The sequence below is a fragment of the Dipodomys ordii genome, unplaced genomic scaffold (genome assembly GCF_000151885.1).
Source record: "Dipodomys ordii isolate 6190 unplaced genomic scaffold, Dord_2.0 Scaffold21, whole genome shotgun sequence".
In the NCBI taxonomy this organism is placed as follows: Eukaryota; Metazoa; Chordata; class Mammalia; order Rodentia; family Heteromyidae; genus Dipodomys; species Dipodomys ordii.
In genome coordinates this window covers 10611057-10635915 of record NW_012267237.1, presented here as the reverse complement: position 1 = coordinate 10635915, position 24859 = coordinate 10611057, and the positions used below count along the sequence as shown (strand labels likewise).

General features: G+C 39.9%; 1 protein-coding gene across 1 annotated transcript in view; it reads left to right on the top strand.

Moving 5' to 3' along the window:
• March11 (membrane-associated ring finger (C3HC4) 11) overlaps window positions 1-18748 on the top strand; it is an 81305-nt gene extending 62557 nt beyond the window's left edge. The window contains exons 4-5 of the mRNA XM_013013864.1: window positions 856-1048; window positions 18329-18748. Of these exons, the coding sequence (XP_012869318.1) occupies window positions 856-1048; window positions 18329-18651 (516 nt within the window). The 3' untranslated portion in view covers window positions 18652-18748. The remainder of the gene's footprint in view (window positions 1-855; window positions 1049-18328) is intronic.
• The last annotated feature ends 6111 nt before the right edge of the window (window positions 18749-24859 follow it).

Here is a 24859-nt window from a genome sequence, read left to right as displayed (position 1 = left end):
GTTGGTGGCATGCCAACAGGACAATCTTACTTTTGTTTCTCTCTTAAACATATGAACATGAGAACATTTAAGTCCTCTCAAATTCAGTGCACTCTCAAAGGAACTCTATTAGTTATACTGTAAATTCTCTCAGATATTAATATTTAGGACACCAATTTCTTCACCCCATTGAATAGTGTGTCAATATAGTTTATTAGTTTCTAAGATACTCTATCTCTGTACATGCTTTAAATCTTGGCAAGAAATACTTCATGGGTTACCTATTAGATAATAAATGTATTTTAATATTTGAATATATGAGATGAGCTAGTAGTAGATCGAGTACAATTTTATAGTTCCCTTATGATTATTCTGTTATCTTAAACACTTTTTATTGATGTTCTTTTAGAGCTTACTACATTTTAATACATTTTACTATAAAATATGATAGAGAATTTCCCATTTTTTTAAGGAAACAAATGTGTCAAGAACAAAAATATGGGATGCAAAATTTCTCACAGTTTATTATCAGAGCGTATTTAATTTCATGTGTGTATTCAAGATAATAATGTGATTCCTAGGGACTAATATTCCTCAGCCATTCACGCTTAGAACTGTTATCTAGAGTAAAAGTAGATTAAACTTACAGAATGGTGAATTACCAAAAATAATGAAGTTAAGGCAATTCATGAATCTTTATCTGCTTGTCTTATTTTTTGTAGTCTGAATAAAGTGGAAAATTCATTTTGAGGATATTGAATAGATTATAGGGGTCTGGGAATTATGAAGAGAACCATAGGATTGAAACTGTTTTTCTTTTCTTTTAAAATTATACACAGCACCTTTTTTTCTTACATGCCTCTGTTTTTCTTTTAGTGGCAAAGCATTTCTATAACACTGGTTGAGAAAGTTCAGATGATTGCTGTAATCCTAGGATCCCTGTTCTTAATAGCGAGTGTGACTTGGCTCCTCTGGTCAGCCTTCAGCCCCTATGCAGTGTGGCAGAGGAAGGACATCCTCTTTCAGATCTGCTATGGAATGTATGGTTTTATGGATCTAGTATGCATAGGTAAGACCCCGACGTGACCACTCACCAACTGTCAGTACTCCATTGCTTGCAGCCATTAGTGTTTTACCAATCAGATCTCATATCTATAGGATATTGTGGGGGTGGTTTACATTCTCTTGATTTTCCACTTAATTATCTGGGGTGGGGCAATGGGGAGTGCCATAATTTGGTGATTTTTTTCAAAGGAAGGAGGCGGGATTGAAGACATTTGGAATGAACAATATAAAGACCATCATGTATTTCTAAAGAATGAGAACAAATCAATTTCTTTTACAAAGCTGGGGACACATGGGCTGGTACCAAGGGCAATGATACGTGTTGGGGGAGAGGCCCATCACCTTAAAGAGTCACTCCATGATTATGGCTCAGATTATCTGGAGGGGGGGGGTAATCGAGGGACTTTGGGACAATTTTTGTTGTTGTTGTCTCTCTCTTTGCTATGCTTAATAAATTCAGTGGCATAGCAGAGAAAAATATGTCAAACATTTTAGCTAAAATAGACTTCACAAAAACAGATCACTTCTGCATTTCATTTAACGGATCTGTCCTCTCCGTAATACCACAAGGGAAAACAGAAACTGAGTCACGCAGCATTTTTGTGGCATGTGTGAGGTGTTCCAGGAAGTAATGGTGACCGGCTGCTGTGGGTGGAATGAGGGTGCTGGAGAGGGACATTGGCTATCAGGAGACTCTCCCTGCTCTGTGCTGGTTCCCAGCCTCATGAGTTATGAAATGAGTCGAACGGCCTGGCCGTAATTTACAGCAGTAGCTCTTGAAGTATGGCCCCTGGACCGTGGGCAGTAGAGTAGCAGCTTCCACATCACCTGTGTGGAATCCCACATCCTCAGGCCCCATCTAGGACATGTTGAATCATAAACTCCAGGGTGGACCCAGCCATCTGTGTTACACAGGCCTTCTTTCCTCCAATCTGATATTTGGTACCACAGGCTCGAGGGAATGGAGGCTGAGCTTGGGATGGAATGGTTTCGAAGCCTCACCTCTACCTGGCAAGTCCAGCTTCATCTCTCCATACGAGTCCAGCTTCATCTCTCCATACGTCTTTTGGTTCATGAGAAATGTGAATAATAATCCTTACTATGCAGGCCTAAATAAAAGATACTACGGTGATAAATCATTATGTTATTAATTAAAAATGGTAAATTGAACATAATTGAAAAAATAAGAAACACCAAAATAATTTTAGATCACTTAAATCTGTACACATGTGACCTTAATTTAACTAGCAATTTCAATATCCTCAGTCATTATTATTTTTTCGCAGACATTATTTTAAAAAATCTTATAAAATATTGAAAATATCGTCAGCCTTAATGTCTTGCTCTTTATTTCTTCTTTAGTCCCTAATACAAGACTAGTAAGAAAGAAAATGATCAATTTGCAGGTGAAAAAGAAGAAAAGGAGAGAATGATGAGTAATGATAGGTAAACCAAGCAGATTTTGACTGAATAATTGGGCTAAGAATACTTTGAAATACATGCCCACTTACATATGTAGGCATTTGGAACCTGGAAATCTCAATTTAAATTTAACCTCTTAAGTTATAGCTCTGTATAAAGAAGAGTTAAAAAAGTGTTTTACTCCTGTAGGCCCCCAGCCAACTCAATGATAATATTTATTCTTTCACTTTAAATGCTACAAAACATGGTGTTTGGTTCTTATTAGAAGGGGAACACTTCCAAGGCTGGAAGAAAGCATTTCACCATAAATAAATGAAAAGGATTTGAGCAAATAAGTACTGCTAACCTGAATTTAAACACTACTTGGTTTCTGAATATATTCAACTTTGTTTCTTTATGTATCAGTTACAATAAATTGTAAAAAGGAGAGATTCAGAGATAAAAAGAAAGATCTATTAGAATTTCAGTTCTAGTTGAAGGGAAAAATGTTGAGTTGACTTTGTTGGTATCATTTTGGCACTAAGAAGGACCATGCATTTCCTGGTTAGAAAATAATTTTCTTTAATTTACAACTGATACTTAGTGTTATTGAATATCTTATATTTTGACTGCTCCCAGCAGCATTTTGCTCAACATCATTAGACTTTGGCTTTCAGGAGCCTAGACAAAGGAACAATAGTCTTTTGGTAATATATGACAGTTGGGCTTCTCTTCAAACTTGAGCACTTGTCTATTTGGTAAAGTCAAGTTTCTTATAAAGTAAGTTGTCATTGTTAGATATTAAAACACTTGCAATACTTTTTGTTATCTGTTGGCTCATCCAAAGCAAAGATCATCATTCTATCTATCTATCTATCTATCTATCTATCTATCTATCTATCTATCTATCTATCTATCTATATCTTAAATAGTAAGTTTACTTGGCAGTCTCATTATATATTCTGTTTTGGCTCAGTGAAAAGCACTTCAATTTTCTCCCAAGGAATTGAGAAACTCATATAGTAAAGGAAACAGTAGCCGGCTGGGTTGTGGTCAGTAGTATTAACCCTTGCTAACATTTCAAAGTAATTCAAGTGTCTGTTATAATTAAATACAGATATCAACAAAAATTACATTGGTTATACTTCAAAAAACACCTAACTGTAAGAGCTTGAGTCAAGTTTGCTTAGGTCCACTTAACATTTAATGGGAATATTCTGCATTGGACACAGTGTTAGCCACTAGGATTCAAATAAGTCAGTTACATTCTTGCTCTTAAGGCACTCACGGCATCAGAAGGATGTGAAAGTGTCCTGGAATCAAATTGGAGTCATTTTCAAGCCCTAACAAAAAGTAAGGTTAGGAGATTATGGAGGAATGTCTATTCCAGAGCTGTCACAGAAGATTGCCAGAAACACACCCCGAGCCTCAGCCTACTCAATCTCATGCAGAAAATACTTCTGCAGGGACAGACATCCATCCACAACTGCCTGTTTGATTCTCAACTGACAACTCCCTGTGATTGATCTTTGAGCGTCTTTGATTTTAATCCTTGTGATCAAGGATTATTGTTTTCACATATTTTACATTCTCCTCCTCATTTTGACTTTACACAATTCCTATTGCCTCAGTCTCTTAAAATACACACCAAGTTTACCATGACATATATATTCTCACTGCACTGCCAGGAGGGACAAACTTTATTCTTTTGTGAATCTCTAACACCATAGAATAGAATAGAATAGAACATGCTGTCATGAATATATAAACAAGAAATAGTAGTTGGATAATACAAGGAGAAATGAGACTGGAGTGTTCTGTGAGGGGAAAGTTCCAGACTAATTTCAAAGGAAAGGAAAAGCCCGAAAGGCTGATGTTTGAACCTCTTGACAAATAGAGAGATGTCCTTTGGAAGATGTGAAACTGGTTTCCATTCAGGGGGTTTTAAAACACCCGGACACATTCTGCTTATAAACTCAATGCCTATATGAGAAACAACAGGTTGACAGCTTTGAATATTCTTTAAAAAGGAACTCAGGAACCCCGCAGATGATTTTTTTCAAATCACAAAATGTTCTAATTCAGCCAGTAAATGCAATACTTAGGACAAAACCGGAATTATTAAACAGAAATTTAAAGAGTTCCCGAATATTTATTTACTTGGGGAAATTTATTTTCAGATATGGCAAGTTTGTTCATTGCTTTGATTCAACCTTAATAACTCTTCTTTTAGGAAATTTAGGGTTCGTTGTTGTTATGAATGTTTACAGTTCTCCTGGGCCTGTAGCCACTGTTACAGTTGAGTTATTAAGATGAAGTTTGCTCAGTAGAACAGGTTTCACATCAGCATTATCCAATACCATACACTCTGGATACTTTGGCTTCGGAGTACTTGCAATACAACTTCATGAGAATAAAAATTAACATTATTAGTTAATTTTGTTTGAATTAATTTGAATTGAATTTTAAGTAGCTATATGTAGCTAGTGGCCACTGTATTAAACAGCATGGTCTCTAGATCATGGAATGATAAGTATTAATAATGCTGACATTGTCTGTTAAATGGGTTGCAGCTGCCAGATGACAAGAGAGACAAAGGGAGGGAGGGTGAGTGCAAACACAATGTGAGGTGTCCAGGGAGATGGCAGCTGCCAAGGAGGCACAGAGAGGCTTGCTTGAGACAGTAGCAGTAACCGAGGGGAGAAAAGGTCAGGCTGGCACTGGCTCCTCCTTCTAAAATGATGTACACAGTGGATGGGGAGAGGTAACAAGCCCAAGGACCCGGGAGGGGCATGGCAGCAGGCATGTGCTTCTGCCCAGTCCAGCGACTTCCGCATGGCTGCCCTTCCCTGAGCCCCTCCACGCTCATGGGACGGACTCAGTGCTTGTCTGCGGGACAAATACCTCTGCCAGTCATTAAAGTTTGAAAGACTAGGAAATGGTCACATGATGATAGATTTGTTGGGTTAGTTTGCATGAAAAAAATTATAGGTGGCTTCCAATCAGTATCAGATGAGTAGATGGGAATTGAGTTTAGTTTTATGTAGAAGCAACAAAGGAGAACCCTGTTTAACGTGGAGGTTTATTACATCTAAATCTATTTTTCACAGGGCTTTAAAAGACATGTGTTTTGTGTGATTGTTTCTGTAGGCAAGGGTTCAAGGAGTAGAGAGTCAGACTTGCATAATTAGAACTTGGGTGAGTTTTTTTGTTTTTGCTTTTTTTCTTTTTGGTGTGTGTGTGTGTGTGTGTGTGTGTGCTCGCGTGCGCCAATCCTAGGGCTTGAACTCAGAGCCTGAGTACCAGCCCTTACCTATTTTGCTGAGGACTGGCACTTTACCATTTTGAACTACAACTCTACTTGAGGCTTTTTTTCTGTGTAATTGGAGATAAGAGTCTCATGGACTTTCCTGCCCAAGCTGACTTTGAACTGTGATCCTCAGATCTCAGCCTTCCCAGCCTGGACTGCAGGGCTGAGCCACCAGTGCACAGCTGCACATGTTAAATTGTGATGGATCCTTTCACTTGCCTCTGTGTAAAGGCCTTCTCCTCTTCGCAAACAAGAGTTCCGACTGTCCCACACCTGGCCGTTCCTGGCTAATATTTAACACTCTTAGAATCATTTTATTAGAGTCAGTTCAGTAGCCACTGAAGTTGGTGTGACAACTCTAAAAAAAAACAAGAATGGCCACTTCAGGTCATGCAGGTGGTAACTTGTCCTGCCTGATGTCCTCTGAGAGACCCAGGCCGTAATATGCAGACACAGACTGGGCTAGCGCTGGGACTCCTCTGCTGTTTTCTCCGACTGACCAAGACTAGCACTTGCTGCCTCTCACACACCCCGCACACTAGCACTTCGAGGCTCTGGGTCAGATTCTTTTATTATATGCTAACACTGAGGGATTTTGCTCCTCAGTCTGTTTCTTTTCAGTATGGAGTATATGCATCCTGAAATTGCCTTAAGAGACATGTCCTCTCTCTCTCTCCCTCTCTCTCACATGGCAGTGTTTAAAATGCTGATCTGTTACTTTGTCCCCCATTTTGTTGTTTCTCAAATTCAAGACCAAGCACTCAGAATACAGAAGCCTTAAGCACCCACACACAGCGCCCACCAGGAACCGAAACTTTTGAGGCTCTTGAAGTGTCCCATGGTTGTTTGTTCTGTCTTGCTTTCAAAAGCTATGTAGTTGAAAGGATTCTAGAAATAAATGACATACTGAATGAGATCAAATGTTTTCTTCTTACCGTAACAATTAATTTAGTCGGTATTCAAAAACCTATTCTCTCTGCACTTTCTCCATACTTTCCAACAAAAGTTTTTTTTTTTCCCTTTTGGGTTTACTGGAGTTTGAACTCAGGGCCTCATACTTTCTAGCCAGGTGGTTTACAGCTTGAGCAAACAAGGGATTTATTTTTTCAGATAGGATCTTGTGTTTTACCTTGGACTGGCCGTGGATCATAATCCTTCTACCTCTGCTTCCTATGCACTTGGGATTACAGGCGTTAGCCTAGATTATTTATTGGGACAGAGTCCCTCTCATTTACCTTGTCTGAGCTGACACCATCCCGCTAACTTCTCTTCCCAGACTGCTGGGATGCCAGGCATGCACCCCTCAGGCTTCGGTCCCCCAGTATGAACTCATACTTTTCTCTTAGTTTCAAACAAAATACTTCTTTAATACTTCATATCATATATATATTTGATGCTTTGTTTCATCTCTTGCTTCTGATATGACTTCATTTTACTAACGTTTTCACAGGTAGAGAAGCTAGAAGTAAAACATGATTTAACATTTTATGGACCAAAAACTTAGCACATTTTCTTACTTTGTGAAATCGTATGAGTAAAATGAATCATTTCCCTCAGTCTTTCAGAGAAATCAAACATGAGTAAGCTTCTGCATCAGCAGTGTTTGCTTTCTTCGTTAATGACAGAGCTTATGCCTGACCTGGAGCTAAGGGTCCAGCTTAGTTATAGACCAGTCAGCCTAAGCAAAGCATAATTCAGGAAATAACTTTACTGCTATGGTAAAAAAAATTGCATATATTCCAAGCAAAATGCGAATGACTACTAAACTACCTTTGTCTTTGTAAAAGTTGCTCATGCTTCCTGTCACCTAGAAGTTGCCAATTTTCTTAAAGTGTTTCTGATCTAGAATATATCTAATGAAAAGAAGAGTCAGAAAGAGTTGGCATTGAAGTCGACACATGTCATAATTCAGAGCACCAGGGAGACCCCTCAAGCTCCCTGCCCCCACCCCGCACCTCCCCTCACTCAGGCCGTGCATCATAGGGACATTTCTTTACACTTAACATTTATGGCTGCATCAATGGTATCAATGGTTCCATGTAAATACTGTGGATCGTGTGGGCCGCTGTTCGGCCTTCTTTGAGGCTATGGATGAGTGACTTCATCCAGCTCCTTTAGAAGCAAGGCCACCAGCACCTAGTGTGGACTGACACCAGCCGTCTCCCCCTCCCCCCCAGGGAAGACCTTTCCCTGTGGGAAGTGGAGAATACAGAAGCTGGTCCCCCACCTATCTCCCCCACCCTCTTACATCTCCTGTGGTGGCTCCGGCCTTCCAGATTCAAACCTGTCAACAGTTTCCATCAGAGGCCTCGTACACATGTACAGTAGTCTTTCTGGCCACCAACCCTAGAGTCCCAGCTTTAGTCTTTCATCACACCGCCCTCCTCCCGCCCTCCAGCACCGTCACTGCCACAGTTAGAATCCAGTCACCGGGGACCAGCAGCAAAAGAAGGCTTTCAAAGCAGAAGTCAGCTTGCAGCCACAGAATGGGGTGCAGGAGGCTGCTGACATGCCAGGACCAACAGGGTTATGGTAGAAGGCGGTGGGGGAGGTGTCACGTCTGTATTTGTCTCCTGAGTTTTGTAGGAAGCACTGATAGGGAGAAGTCTGCATGAGTCGTAAGGCATGTGGGGAAAAAAAAGCCCAACTTTTAAACAGAGTTTGGCATCATAGCCAGGAAAGTTGATTAGCCCAATATTTCCTTTGAATCTTCCCATCACTGTAATTTTCCCTCTGCACAGAAGAAGCACATCAGCCATCCTGCTCCAGGAAATGTTTCCATTTCCTGAGCTATAATTTGATTGGGGACCTACATCCCTCAGCACCACAATGTGGCTACTTCAGAGAGCTTTGCCCAGCTGCTTCTGTAGGGAGGATGGAAACATTCTCCTGCTGTTGCCCAGAGCCCCTCTGGGTTCCTTACCAGTTCCATCGCAGGCCAGGGCAGCACTGACGGGGGTTGGGACTGGTCCTGAGTGTTAGGAGACTTGCATGCTCTCCCAACTCATTTCAATTGTTCTTTATATGGAGTGGGATTCCTTTACATGGACACATCATTCCTTGAGTTCACAATGTGTTAGCACGTTTCAAGCACGAGGAAATAGCACCTCTTAGTTTAGAAAGAGACTGGTTCAGCCCTTCCACTGGAAATACTATAGTCCTGAGTCCTTCCTTCACACCAGCTCCCCCTGGGAGGCTGTACACTTGGAGTACATTTTGAGCAGGCCTCCCTGGGAGCCCGGGCAGAGTAGCTCTGTGCAATAGGAAATAGTTAAGAAAATAAATATGTAACCCTTCCTATCCTTTGAGCAGTTGGTCATTATCTCTTTCCCTGGGAGGTACAAATTACAGGGTTTTCTGTGCCTTAATCATACTGATGTTTACCAATTTCTCTAAAGATTACTATCATGGTTAGTTATTAGCATTATTGTTACTTTTAAAACCCCAGGAGATAAAACAGAAGCGAACTTATTTTGCTACTTGCCCTTTCAGGCTGGGCTGCGATAGTTTCTTCAAGCTAATGAACCCCTAAGGTCTTCTATGAAGAAAACAATGAAAATCACTAACTCAAGTCAGCCTTCCTCTTATGTGACCTTGCCAAGTTCACGTTCATTGGAACAATCAGTCACATAATTATCAGAATGGCAGACTAAGTGTTTTGTTATGGTTGACTTCCTCCTCCTCCATAGGAAATGGGGTACTTGCAGCTATCTCTCTCAACTGGAGAGAGTCTAGCCAAAGAGGATGTTAGCTGCCGACAAAGCCAACATAGGTAGTTTATGTGTTTATGGTTACTAAAATATAAAATCAGGACAAGGATAAAGAAAACTGCCCTTGATCTAGGAATAGTTTTATATTTTTAGATGATTAGAAACCATCAAAACCAGAATATTATTCCATGGTGAACATTGTATCACATTTAAACTTTAGCAAGGAAGTTGTATTTGGGCAAGAACATAGCTTCTCACAGGCTGTCTATGAGAAGTGATAACAGACTAGTCTAAAATATTTTCTAGGTCTCAGAATATAACATGTGTTTGCTTTATCTACTTGCTGCTAGGAGCCATGCCGGGATAGAAGAAACTAAAAAAATAACTGGAAGAAAGCCAAGGGAGAAATATGTGTGAGAACTGATAGGAGAAGATTAATCATACTTAGGGACAGCAAGGTATAATGGGAGGAAGAAAAGCTTGAGCTTAGTTTTCAAGACGATCAAGAATTAGGAAGGGTCTCAGGAAGAGGCAGCTGATGGACTTTTTCAGTGTGTCTGTGATGGCATGTATCGGTTTTTAAAGGAATCCTATTAAGTTTGATATGGCAAGAACAAAAGAATCTTATTAGAGAAGTAGCCATGAGGAAATGAGGTCTGATCATGTGGAAAGATTCTGTGAATGGAGCTGGAGAACAAGACTAAACTAAAAGCCCATAAAAGATCATTTCCCTGCTAGGATTCATCATCTGGTAATGAAGAAATGTCCTTGACAGTGGTAAGGATTGGAGGGGATGGAGTCATAGCGGAGAAGCAGGAAAGATGAAAATAACCTAAGAGAATAGCCAGGCTTTCCTTAAGACTTGGAAGGGGACTGCTAGAATTAAGAGATTAATAGAAGATAATGTTAGGTGTGGTGGAGATAATGGGTAGTGAGAATGTGTTCTGAGGGACGGGACCGGCCGTCAACGGTGACCAGAGGCCGATGTTAGTCCATGAACACCACAGATATATATGTAAGAAGACAGAGAAGGGAGAGAAAGAGCACAGATCCCTTTACCCTGTTCATTTTGTAGCATTTCTGGAGACTGTAAATAGTTGTAGCTAGTAAGCAGCTGGCTTTAAGCAACTAGAGATTTATATCTGGTAGTTGAAGCTAGTATTTCCTTTTGAAGAATATCTTGCGACTGTGAAAATGGTAGACGTGGGCTCTGGGATTAGTAATTGAAAGATGAAGAAAGTCTCCTATGTGTACTGGAAGCACAAAAACTAATAAAGCAATAATAGATTGGGAGTGGGTTTTTTCCCAGAAAACAAGTGGTGGTAGGGATTGTCAGCCTCCTTTGTGCTCTGTGTTTGTTTGGAAATAGCAGAGATTTCGCACCTGACTCAGGTTTATGGGCATGGTTGTTACGTGAGTGTCTGATCTGTGATTGTTTGATTCTTTGATCCAGGCAAGCTCTTGAGCAGGCTGACCTGCCACTAGGTGAGGAGGCCGCCATGTACCGGGGACAGACACACATCCTTGTAAAGAGCACTTCTGGCTTCTTGGTCCCATCAACTCCCTCTAGCCATACTTTTACCCCTCGCTCTCATGAAATACAAGCCTTGACCTTCCTTGGCTTTTTCTTTATTATTTTAGTTTAATTTTTGTTGTAAAGGTTATGTACAAAGTTATACAAGTCAGGCAGTGAATGCATTTCTTTTAAACAGTGTTACCCCCTTCCTCATTTTCTCCCAGTTACGTCTCTCTCTCTCTCTCTCTCTCTCTCTCCTCCTCCTCTCCCAGGCTTTTCAAATCTAATTTTGGATTGCCTGTTTCTGTTTGACTTTGGTATCTGAGAATATTATTTTTGAACATTTCAAAAAACAACACTTGAGATTTCTTACGTTGAAATATTATCACTAGATTAAATCAAGCTTTAGATAAAACATCCCTTAGGTTCTACTAATACTACTTCTCTTTGCTTTGCATTGAGCAAAAATTGATTGAATTCTTACCACCCCCAGACACTGTAGTAGCAATAGGCACCCAAAGTCAAAAAGAGCAGGGTTCCAGTTATCAGGTACACACAGCCATCACAGGCATGCCAACAGGTTTCTATAGAAGAGGCAAGTAAAACTGCAGGCACACCCTGTGGGAAGGGGAGATGCTATGGGTGTGTGTGTGTGTGTATGTGTGTGTGTGTGTGTGTGTGTATTTGATTAAGGAGAAAATATGAATCTGAATCATTAATAGTTCATTGTGTAAACATAGAAGTGGACATTCCAAAAACCTTTTTGTTTTATGGTTTCAGCTCTGGTCTTTAAAGAAGACAAACTAAGCAGAATTTAGTGAGAGAAAGAAATGAGGGATCCTCAGGACTCTCAGGTTTCTGGTTTAGTTGATGCGTGAAATAGCCCTTAACAGAAAGAGGGGTGGTAGGACAAGAACACATTTGTGTTGCATCAAATCCTTTGGGGAGGCTGTATTTTATTCACTCCAATCAGATTACATTCATATCACGGTAATAAGCATCTTGTTTGTAGCGTTACCTACTTTGGTGATGGTGTTTCTTGGACCATCAGTATTTAGAAAATAGCCAGCCTCTACTGTCAAGGGATTTTGGTCATAGCAAGATTTCAGAATCATTCATGGTTCTCATCAGATTTCTTATCCAGAATATTTCACTTTCAATAGGAATGTTGAATCTGCATTTGTGCCCTTGAGCTGTCAGCGCTTATGACCAATTTGCCTGTCTCAGAATGGTCCTGTGAATTGCATTTGGTTCTAGGCAATTCTGAGAGGATCACTTACATTAAACAAAAGAAAAACAACACATCATTTATGGATCTAAGCACATTTTATGAGTCCTAGCTATTTATATATTTTTTTTCTGTATGGACAACATTGGAAATATATACATGCAAAAATCTCCATGCATATTTGGGACATTATTTCCAGAGGCCTGGGTTCAGGCACATCAATTTATGATAGCTTTGTTTTATGAACATAGTGATTTATATGATGAATTATTTATTGTCTTTCATAAAATTTTTATCATTTTGGATTTTTATGTGTTCTAACATCATGTATAGTTCACTCAAACAATATTGAGTTCAGAGAGAAATAACTTTGAATACCTAATTATTTATTCAAGATTTATATTAACAAGACTCAACAGTGTCTTTGGAAACAACTTTAGAGTAATTGCCTCTAAACTCAAATTGAAGTTTGCAAACTGCTGGGTATGTAAATTGGGGTTAGTCAAAAAATGGTTCTAGGAAAGGGGAGTTAATACATGTTCTTGCATTCTAGCAAACATAACAAATAAGAGTCTCATGAACCACAGTCTTCCAAGTAACCACACATTCTCCTCACCATCACTAAATACCAGTAGAAACTAGGAAGCCACAAGTAGAACCAGTTGATGAGATGGGATCTGAACGATCCCAAATTAAGCAGGTCTTAAAATCTCCAGTCTGCTTCTGGAGCCCACGGACAACTCATTTATAGATTTTTGGACACACACACACACACACACACACACACACACACACACACACACACACACACACACACACACACACCACCTCAGGGAAGTGTGAGAGGGAAATTTTGGCAAGGGAGAAAGAAGAAATTTAGGTTGGAAACCTTGGGCATTTTCACAATCAAGAGACTTTTCTGGCTAGATACTTGCTTTACTGTGATGCCTTCAGCCTTCCCAAGTGCCATTTTAATGGAAGACTATTAGGAGCTTTACTAAGGGTTTTCTGTAATGTCATCAGAAGCTACATTTCCAAGGGAAAGCATGACTTAGCAGACAACTGGAAAAATCTCTTACAGTTTTAATGCTGTCTTCAATAGGTCTCCCAGCCCTCTCCTCTCCAGTGGTAGAGGGTGCTGCTTTGAGGCCATCTGGTGTTGTTTGGATGAGAACTTCCCTTCAGAAGTTCACATGTTGAAGGTTTGGTTCCCCAATGCAATACTCAGAAGTGGGGCTTTGGGAAGTTATTGGATCATGAGGGCTCAGATCTAGTCAATGGATTCATCCATTGATAGATTTATAATTTGAAGGCACTTTTATAGGTGGTAGAAAGTTGGAGTTAAGGTCTTATTCGGAAGAAGTAAGTCCCTAGGAGTATGCTGTTAGACCTCCCCCCACATCCCTGTTCTCTTGTCGCTCTCTGCTACCATCTTTCCTCCCCCTATGATGTTTTGCCTAGCTGCCAGGCCCAAAGCTCTGGCTCCAGATAACCATCAACTGAAGCCTCTGTGACTGCCATCCAAAATAAGCCTTTTCTTAGGTGTTTTGTCATAGTGATGAAAGGCTGATGAACACAGTATTTCAAGAGTCTTAACAGTGTTGTGTCAGTGATATTAAGATGGCATCTCATTACATCAGTCAGTCATAGACTCTAGAACTAGGTTTACTCCTGGCTTAAATGAGAGAGCGTTGTGGTTTATCTACAAGATCAGCTGTAGTCCCCACAGGCTTCCATCACAAAATACTGCAAGTAGACGGCTTAAGCAATATTTCTAATGGTTCCAAGAGCTCAGAAATCTAGGGTGTTCACACATGTGATGTCTGATGGCACCTTTTCCCCTGGTTTGAAGACAGTTGTCTTCTCATTATGCCCTCACATCACCCTACGTGGGTGTGTATGGGGGAAAGGAAGGCTAGCGTGTCTTCTTTTTGTAAGGCAGTTTATGGCACCATAATAGTCTAACCCTCAAGATCTTATTTATCTCTTCTCTCTCAATTCTCTCTACTGAGAATTGATCGTTCTGCATGAATTTAATGGGGTCACCAATAGTTCATCCACAATAATGTCTTTTTAACAGGGCATTTTACAGCTAGAACAGACTGACATACACTGGAAACATAGTAAGACCAGGACTGCATATTCAAAATTTATAACTTTGAGTCCTAGTCTCCTCTGTGATGTAAATGGTTAAACCTCTCTGTCTTGATCTTAATTTCCTCACTTGTTCTATAGTAGCACCTATTTGTAGTGTTTCCACCATGCGTGCAAATAAGTGAAAATAGAACACGCAATCTCTTAGGATCTTTGATGGTTTAGCTTAATTTATGTTGTTTTCATAATCTTTTTTGTTGAATTTTTCTTTCTTTTTTTATTGTGAAAATACTGTACAGAGGGGTTACAATTACATGGACAAGGTAATGAGTACATATCTTATCAAGCATTGTTGCCTCCTCCTTTGTTTCTCCTTCCCATCCCTTCCCTTCTCCCACCCCCACACCAACCCCCCACCCCCACCAAAGTTGTAAAGTTCATTTTTTGATATAACGACTTTTTCATAATCTTTGTGAAAACAATCAAAAGTATTCAAGTCAAAGCTGCAAGTGGTAACATAAGATACTTAGTTGTTTGTATGAAATTGACTAATTGTGTTGTAGGTAAGGACTATCAAACTACAAATTCTTACATGACCATAAATTTTGCAAGTCTTCATTAATTTTAACACTTTGGATGTGCCTGGAAAATCATCTTCTTCATTGCTTTGGGTAATGAGCTCATACTTGTTGCCATAAAAAATTTCAACTGGCACATTGCTTCAAAAGTTGGAACATATCCTACTTATATAAAGTTTGATTCCAACAAAACCAGAAACTATTTAAGTCTGCTTTGTTTTTCAAATTATCCTTTAACACAACTGTTCCTTTGCATACCAATGAGGGTGCATTCCAATTAAATATTACTGGCAAAGAAAAAAAGATGGAAGCAACCATTCCCACACACCCATTCCTCCAAACACCAAATTCCCAGAAATCACATGTTGTTTACATGTCATAGACATTGTCATCTCTGTTCCTTGTAGGCTACTGATTTGGATGACAAAGTCAGGTCAAGTCTTAGGTGTTGTGAGATATCAAGCAAGTAACAGATTTGTTGGATTATCAGTAAGAAACCAGAGCAGAACAGTTTCTAAAATCAAATATGAATGAATCATTACCCCTGGATTAAAGATTATAGGTGCTATATCCTCATATTACCACCAGCAAACAAGGCTTTGGGCACATCTCCAGAACATTTAGAGAAGAAACATCCTTAGGGTAGGAAGGAGTTAATTATATTTCATGGAAATTTTAAACTTCCAGAAGCCAAAGAGTAATTTTGAATGCTCACAGGGAATTAAACATAATGTAAATACCAGTTGTGTCTTAAACATGGAGTCATTAAACCTGGAGTTGTATGTTCACAGGATTGTATCTACATGAGAATTTCATTTAGTTCTCTATAGCTTACAAAGTCCTGAAGATATTTTTAAATGCATTGGACACTCCTTTATCCAAAGGAATAGTTGTTGTCCAAACTGATTAGATAATGTTCAGAAAGCACCAAGAATTACAAGTCTAAATCAACAGGTATTTGTTTACTCGTAGTAATAGAGTTTGAACTCAGCCTCCCATGTGCTGGTCTAGTGCTCTACTCCTTGAGCCACACTGGCTTTTTGCTAGTAGAATCTCCCAAATAGCTCAGAATATCTTCAGAGCTCAATACTCCAGGTCTTTGCCTCCTTTAGTAGCCACCAATGCCTATCTAACATGACTAGATTTTTAACTGATGATTTTATTACTGAATTTTTGAAATCTTCAGTGAGCAATAAATTTCCCATTTCTTCACATTTGGTAAATTTATGTACTTACAAAAGATTTACAGAATGTATTTCCAGAAAGTGACTTTAGGTCTGATTTCTGGCCTTTCAAAAGCATTTGATTTTTTAAGGAGAGAATAATATTTGTCAAAATTAGCAGTATGCCCTGGTGAGCCCACTCCCTGCCCCACCACACATCGCTGCGAGTGACCCTGTCGCAGCTGTAGTTGCTTGGAGATTAGTATAAAGCATGTTTCTCACCTCATATATTTATTATCGACTTTTTAGTTAATAAAAATCTGATTCCTATGTCGTTACCATCTCAGAGGAAATTTGATTGCTTTATAGTTGATGAATTCCAACATATCTCCCACTGAATGTAAAAATGGGGTGTGTCAGTTGCATTTTAAGGAGAACATACAGAACCAGAAAGGTTAAATCATGGGCCATGAGGAACCAGTTAAGCTCTAGTGATCTTGGCTTGTAATTCTGGCTGCTTCCTGAAGACATGTAGTTGGCTGGGTTAACTTGGATTTTTCCTCTGGAAAAAGAAGTGTCTAAAGCAATATTTTGGCATTGTTATGATTAGCTGAAATTTTACATTTCTCCTCATTATTTTGGCAATGTACAATAGTTGAGGTCAGGAACATTTTTACTTGAAAAGCCATATGCACTTTTTAGTAGGCTTCTATATATTTTGGATGCTTTTAAGTTACATGCATCAAAAATTTATCTCCTGCTAAGGGAACAATGTAAATAGATAAAAATTCTGATTTTCAGGGACTTACCTAGCAAAAATATAATAAAAGCAATCTCAACAAAATCACTCGAAACCTTACTCGTTGTACCCATGAGAAATCACTACCAGTACTTCAGTCATCCTGGCTGAAGTCCTCTGAGCACCCCCCTTCTTTCATTGTAGTTCCCGTCCCATTTTCCTGAGTTTCACTGCCACGTTGTTGTCCCCAACTCCCCCATCCCATCTCAGATTAAGTTTTCTAATAAATTAGGTGACTTGGGAAATTTGGCTGCATAACATTCATGTCCCCATTGTCTGGTTAAAAAATATATTTGATTTTTTACAGCGAAGACCAGGTGAAGCCCCTTCCCTCAGTCACTGCCTCCCCTCCTCACCATAGCGGACACAGTGGGTATTATTCTCACCTTCATACCTGTACCATATCTATGTGTGCCTAGTAAAATGTGTGGTACTTTTTACTCCACATATTTCTTTGGGAAGTTTTCGTGGTGGGTTTGGGATTGTTCACTGTGGTTGCAAGATTTACCCACGACAATGTGTGTGACTTTGTTCCCTTCTATCCTATTCTTCTGAGGATGGAGGCTGAGATGGCTTGAGATATTCTTCAAGTACAACTCATTAGTCAATAAACACACGTGTTTCCCCTGCTTTCGTTTAGAAGAGTTTGTCTAGGCCCTGTGTCCAAGTGTCTCAATTCTGGGAGTAGAGGATAGGTCATTCTCTCAACTCATCACTGGACAAATCGTTCTACCAGCTGGCATACCCCACCACTTAACAAGGACTCTGCTCTGATTTTTCATAATTTGGGTCCCTCAGAGAGCAGAAAGCATCTTTATGTCTACACCTAAAAGGACCTTTTTCCCCATGGACCTCCTTTATCCTATGAGTGGTCCCAATTTCAAAAGTGGATCTCTACGCTGAAATGTAAACTGAGGAAAAAACAAAGGATGAGTGGGGGTGTGGAGGGGGCAGTGAGGCTGGCTCTGGGCTTCGGTGTATAACATCTGACTTAGGATCTGGCTCTTTGCATTCTCCAGGTTTCCTAAGACACTGAGAACCATATGCCCAGATTCAAGAGCTCAGGGCCAGCCTGCGTGGGTTACATTCCTGCCCTACCACTCCTGGTTGTAGATTCTTGTGCAAATTCTTTAACATCCCTGTGGCTTGGTTTCCTTGTTGGTAAAGTGAGGGAAATGCCAGTATTTACTTCCTAAGGCAGTGGTGAGAATCGAATGAAATACATAAATCTTCCAAAATACCCAAGGGATAGTCTGAGCCATGATAGAGCAAGCGAATCACATTCAAGACAGCTTAACTGTCTACCTGTTAGGGAACTTTCCCTCTGTAAATACTCCTCCGAGCTGACTGGAGCATTTGCGAACTCTGAATCCTGCACTCTTTGATGTCAATAAACAACAGAATAAACGACTTCTTGAATGTCGTGCTGCTATGCAAAATAACATTCCCAGCTTTGGTCACTAGTGTTTTTCTCCTTGAATTTAGGTCTCATCGTCCACGAAGGAGCTGCAGTTTACAGAGTGTTTAAACGCTGGAGAGCTGTCAATTTGCACTGGGATGTATTAAATTATGACAAAGCCACAGACATCGAAGAAAGTAGCCGAGAAGAGTCGTCCACAAGCAGGACTTTATGGTTACCATTGACCGCTCTGAGAAACAGGAACTCTGTCCACCCAATGCAGCTCACCTCGCCGAGGTTTCAGTGCGGCTATGTGCTGCTGCATCTTTTCAACCGGATGAGGCCCCACGAGGATCTGTCGGAGGACAACAGCTCCGGGGAGGTTGTGATGAGGGTGACCTCGGTGTGACCGGCAGGTGCAGCGACGCAGCGCACAATTTGGAATGTAATTGCAATGAATGGCAAAGCCACAGCACTTCTAAACACACACACACACCTATGAACTTTTTAAAATTTATGCTTTTTATATGAACATTTGAATTGCAAATACATTTTCTGAAAAAACCAAGCGTTGTCTTGTTCTGTTTTCTGACTTCTCACATCCTTTATAAGTTAATCCTTGAAATCTTAATGCATATAGTTTAATTCTATATAGTTAACCATGATGGAAGTTTCCCTCGAGGCCCCGAATATTTTTTTCTTGCTTATTTTAAATATATTTTTGATCAAATGTTTTGCTGCACGTGTAATTTTTCAGACTGTCTGAATGGGGCAATTGAAAATGTCGTGGGCAGGCTTTAAAGGGCGTGCCCAAGGCACAACATCCCATGTTCCCGGATGCTGGGTGGTGAGTCCCTCCTGCTTCATGCTGGTTGACAGTCTCAAGGAAGCTTTTTACAGGGATGAAAACTGCCCTATACTAAGAAGGCAATTCTAGGCATTATGGCCTACTGTCTAAACTCAGAAGCATCCCGAGAGCTTCCAAAAAGACAACGTAAACACAGGAAGATGGTTTCATCAGATACTTAACCCAAATGTTGCACAATGTACATGTTATATTCTTATTTTTTTTAAGTTAAACTGCCTCGTGTTTGCATAGTTCTCTAACAGACCTATCACAATTAACTTGGCAAAGTACTAGTATTTTAAATCACATAATCACCATCTTAATTAGATTTTCTTTGGGTAAAAGCTTAGACACCCCCTTAATCATTTTAAACACTAATCTTATTACTCTGTTTAATGAAGCCTTAGGAAATATTTCCACCAGCAGTGAAGTCTTTCTCTTTTCCTAGATGGATGAGAGGTCGGTATTTTTTTTAATTAAATAGGAAAAAGAGAAATGAAGCTATTGATTCCCAAGAAATATGTTGTTATCTAGTGCTTCTTGGGATTTTTTCTTGCCTTTTTCACTCAGCAGCTGGAGGTGATCAGTGCATTTTGATGGACAATGACAGGACGTGAAGAGGCAGGTGGTCCTGATTTCCTCGGAAGCATGACTGGAACAGGCTGGGCCACAGAAGTAACTATCAACTAGATTGGAACATCACTGAGAATACAATGCTTAATACTCTAATTTATGAAAATAATAGAAAAGTAATAGAACAATTTATAGTGAGCATTAGGATTCCCCTCTAGCAAGTTCTAGTACTTGAAATAATGTTCCCAGTTAAAAATTACAAATGACAGGAATGCACCGGTTTTGAAACTATGAGGAAAAACTCATGACATCAGGAAAGAAGGAAAATTCAGACATTATTTAGGGGCCTAAGCAGGAAGTGAGACTATTAAGTATTCTTTCTGTTCTCAGGCTTGATTTAAGCTGGTGTTAATGGACGTAGTCCTGGGTGAGAAACATGGACAGTTGAATCTGTAAGATGAGTCATGACAATGGATCATCTAAAGGAGAATACTTTCGGTTACTACTAATACTACATGAGGGAGTATTGTGTTAAAAACACTGGGCTACACAGACTGTAGACTCAGTGCAGACTCCTAGCAGCCCTGTCTCTGGAATTAGAATGCATCTTTATGTCAACCCACTTGGGAATCAAAAGGAGAAAGTGTTAGAAGGCCTCTTTCTAGAATCTTCCTGGGGTGCAGGGGATCAAGGCATCTAGAAAGAAGAGGACCTTGGACAATCCTTCAATGACCTTGTCCTCTGGCTGGGACTTCTGTCAAATCCGGTGTATCCTTTAATCATCTGCATAGCCCCTGTGTCCTAATGTGGGCGTGTGTGTGTGTGTGTGTGTGTGTGTGTGTGTGTGTGTGTGCATGTGCGTGCACACCCCTGTACACACATTTATTTACAACAATGTTGGCATACATTTCTGCTCAACAAAATGTCCCACCCGAAAAGTAATTGCAAAGGAGCTCAACAAAAGTGGTGATATTTTTAGAGACTTGAATTCACTGCTTTAAGATAACTAAAATTCTTTGATGTTGTGTTACACAAACTCTGATGACAGAAATAACTTTTCAGTTGAAAATGACAGAAGCCCAAACTCAAGCTGCCTTAAATGCCAAAAAAAAAACCCAAAAACCATTTCTAGTAAGGAAATGAGCTGGAAACATCTTAAATTATTATTTATAAAATCTTTTCTAATATAACAATGGAGCCCACCTGCAGGCTCACTTTTGAATGATTAGTTTTGCCACATAAGCATTTCTGGAACACCTGGATCTGTTATTAGCGTGGGATGAGCCAGGTCTGCAGGGACTTGGGTGGAATCTGCAGTGTGCATTGCACATGTGTTGGTGTGCTGAGGGAACTCAGAGAAGCAGTCGGCAGCTGCATGGTAAGTTGCCCCTGGAGCATCTGCGGAAGCTGTCACTGAGAAGCTTGGCAGGCCCTGAGTGGACATTTGCAAACAGATAAATGGATGAACCCTTGGGTGGAGTTGGAGGGGAGGCGAGGGACAGCTATTGAGGGATTTTATGGACAGCACAGAATCCAGGAGTAACTAGGACTCTAGCCTGTAGAGCTGGCCAGAGACTCGGAGTGGATCCTACAGGAATCTGTGTGAAGGTGGTGTGGGGCAGTATGCAGGAAGGTGTGCTGAGCTCGTGCCTGGGACATGGGCGTGGTCTCGGTCAACTGTTGCACAATCCGTAATGCATCCAAAATGCTGGAGCAGTATCTGCATGTTGCTCTTTTCTTCTCCTAGGAGATGGCAAAAGCATGATTTGGGGGAAGAAAACATACCACAGCTCTTGTGAAATAGGAGATCATTTCTCCACTATTGAAAGTGTCTCCAGCATTTTCCAAAGTAAGCGTATCGTGTGATTTTTCTTATTTTCTTGTTGAATTTTGCATTCACTACAACCCACTAGCTGACAATACGCCAGAACTCTGCGAAGGGTGGAGCTCTGGGATAGAAAGTTGGCTGTCATGCATAAGGCCTTGGTTTCAGGCTCCAGCATCAAAAAGGGAAAAAGGAAAAGCCAGAAATATGCCATAGTAAACCAAACTTCTTGTGGCTTCGGCTTCGGCAGAGGACAAATTCCCTTTTCCTTTCTGCTTTTCCTTTTCTGCTTTTCTGGCCTCCCAAGTGCTCCTTCCTCTTTTCTTATTTTAAATTGTCTTTACTGGTACAAAGGAGCTGTCATGTACCAAAGCAGTTTTCAAATATTGTGCATCTTGATTCCTACCAACCTCTTTCCACATTCTCACTCACCCCTCCCAATCTACCCTTTTCTTGACTTTTGTTTTTGTGATTTTTAAATATTATCTTTAATTAGTTGTAAGAAGGAGGTGCCATTTAACAAAGCAGCTTATGAATACAATATTTCTAGATCAAAGGTACCCCTTTCAAAATTCTCACCCATTTCTTCCCCACCCCTTCCTTCACTCGTCTTAATTTTGTAGGATATGCATTGAATTCTTGACTGCATTCTCCCTCTCTTCTCAACTCGTTGTCTTCTCCTTTCCCCCTGACCCTTCCCCACCCCTTTCAAGTACCTGATATCTGGTGTTATATTTTGCTGAACTCTGATTGGCTTTCTAAGGAATCACACTATTCGAGTTCTTGCTTGAGTCTACTATATTTTAGTTAATACATTTGTATATACTTGCATACCACCCAACATATTTACTTGTAAGTTTATAAGCTAAATCTAGCTTCCACAGATAAGGGTAAACATCCATCTTTTGTCACTCTGGCCTGACTTATTTAACAGTGTTTTCCAGGTCTTTCCATTTCTGTACAAATGATGCAAACCCCATCATTCTTTCTAACAGATGAGTTTTTGTATGCCACGTTTTCTTTATATGTCCATTGAGGAAGCATCTGGGATGATACTTGACTGTGTCAAGTGTGGTTGTGCGGGTGGCTTTACTGTATCCTGGTTTGTAATCTTTTGGGTGAATGACCAGGAGTGGAATTGCCGAATCATGGGGTTGTTTGATGTTTAGTTTTCTGAGGAACCTCCACATTGCTTTTCAGAGTGGTTGAATGAGTTTACTTTCCCACCAACAGTGTTTTAGGATTTCCTTTTGCTCCTTTATCTCCACCAGCATCTTGTTCACATTTGTTTTCTTTGATAATGACCCTTCTAATTGGGATGAGGTGGAATCCCAATATTTGAATTTTCTTTAGGGCCAGAGATGTTGAACTTTTCTTCATGTGTCTATTGGCCATTTTTACTTCTTCTGAGAAGACTCTAGCTCCATAGCCCATTTGTTAATTGGGTTTTTAGTGTTACTGAGGTTTTAATTTTTTAAAGTTCTCTGTATATTCCAGATAGTAGGCCATTGTCTGATATGTCGCTGGAAAAAAATCATATCCCATTTTGTACGCTGTCTTCTTAATTTTGAAGGATAATCATTGAATTCTTGACTGCATTCTCCTGCTTCTCCTCTTCATTCCTCTGTCCCTTTCCCCTGAATCCCTCCCCACCCCTTTTGAGCACCTGCCTCCTATTGAGAAGCACTCATTAAACAGCAAAAGAAATTTGTCTTTGCTGATCTGGAATTAAATTACCTGTCATGCATTCATTTATATGCAATTTTCAAACACATTTTTTAACAGCAGTTATAATTTTTCTAAATCTTCCCTTATAGTTTATTTATTGCACTTACACATTTTAATAATAGTTGTTTATCAATCCCTGTTTTCATGTTTGTTGGAGACAGGATTTCATTATGTAGTTCAGGCACATGCATGATTCTCCTAACTCAGGCTCTCAAGTGCTAGGATTATCGTTACTTGCCACTTCTTGTGGAAATACGATATTGTATCTGTTTCCCCCCCCCAAGTTTATCCTTTTCAAACTAGGGTATGACAAATTGATTTTCTTCTCTCTATACAACATTCACTGTAATAATATTTGTAATGTAGCATAATATATATGACATGATATAGGATACATAATATGATCTTGTTCTATATATTAAGAAATAATTGGTTAAAGATCTTAAAGTGATGATATCTTAGACAATTAATTTCAGTTTATCCATTCAGGAAGATATTTCCATCATGTGTACATGATACAGAACTGCAGCAATGTTATAATTTATATATAAAACTTAAATATAAAATTATATAAAATTTAAAATTCTGTGTCCTACTGGTATCTAGAGATTAATCGTGTTAGTCCTGAGCTCAATGTTATTTTAAACATCTTTGCCTAAGGAAACATTGGCCATTGGGAGCTATAGGGAAAATGATAATAATGTATGATTTCCTATAAGGTTTTTTAAAAAAATTATAAACCTTAATCAAAAATACTTTAAAGTTGAGCTGAGTGCTGGTGGCTCATTCCTGTAATTCTAGCTACTCAAGAAGCTGAGATCTGAGAATCATGATCAAAGCCAGCCTGGGCAGGAAAGTCTTTGAGACTCTTCTCTCCAATAGACTACTCCAAAGAAGCTGGAAGTGATGCTGTAGCACAGGTGGTAGAGTGCTAGCCTTGAGCACAAAGAGGCTCAGAGACAGTGTCCAAACCCTGAGTTCAACCCAGAATTGGATATATATATTCAATTCAACATGGTGATTTATGAAGTTTTCCCCTTTTGAGGGGGAAAGTCTTCCTCATAGCCACACAGGGCCTTGGACTACAGAGATCTGCTCAGAAGCACTGTAACCAAGAAGACAGTAGAAGGGGTCTCTAGATAAGCGAGACTTCCCATGAGGCTCTTGGGAATGATGTCCCAGAGGCAATAGAGGTAAGTGTAAAGGTTAGAAGAATGCTGTTAGAACTGTCCATGGATTGTTCCAGATAAGTGCAGTGTGAGGGTGAGGGGAGAGAAAGAGGAGTGAGTAGAGTGGGGAGAAAAATGAAGGATATCAGCTGTTCAGAGGCCAAGGAGAAAGTCTGCTTCAAAGAGGAGGTTGCAAGAGCATCCCATGTAGCTGTAAAGCAAGGGTCAGGAAGCATCCAAGGCAACAGCAAGGTGGCCTTGGTGTTCTGGACAGAAGTCCCCGTGATTTTTAAGATGGAAGAGAAGCTGGCGCTAGTGTCTCAAGCTGTAATCCTAGCCACTCAGGAGGATCAGATCTGAGAATTTCAGTTCAGATTACAGCCTGGACAGGAAAGTCTGTGAGATGCATCTTCCATTAACCACCAGAAAACTGGAAGTAGTGCTGTGGTTCAAAGTGGTAGAGCACTAGACGAGA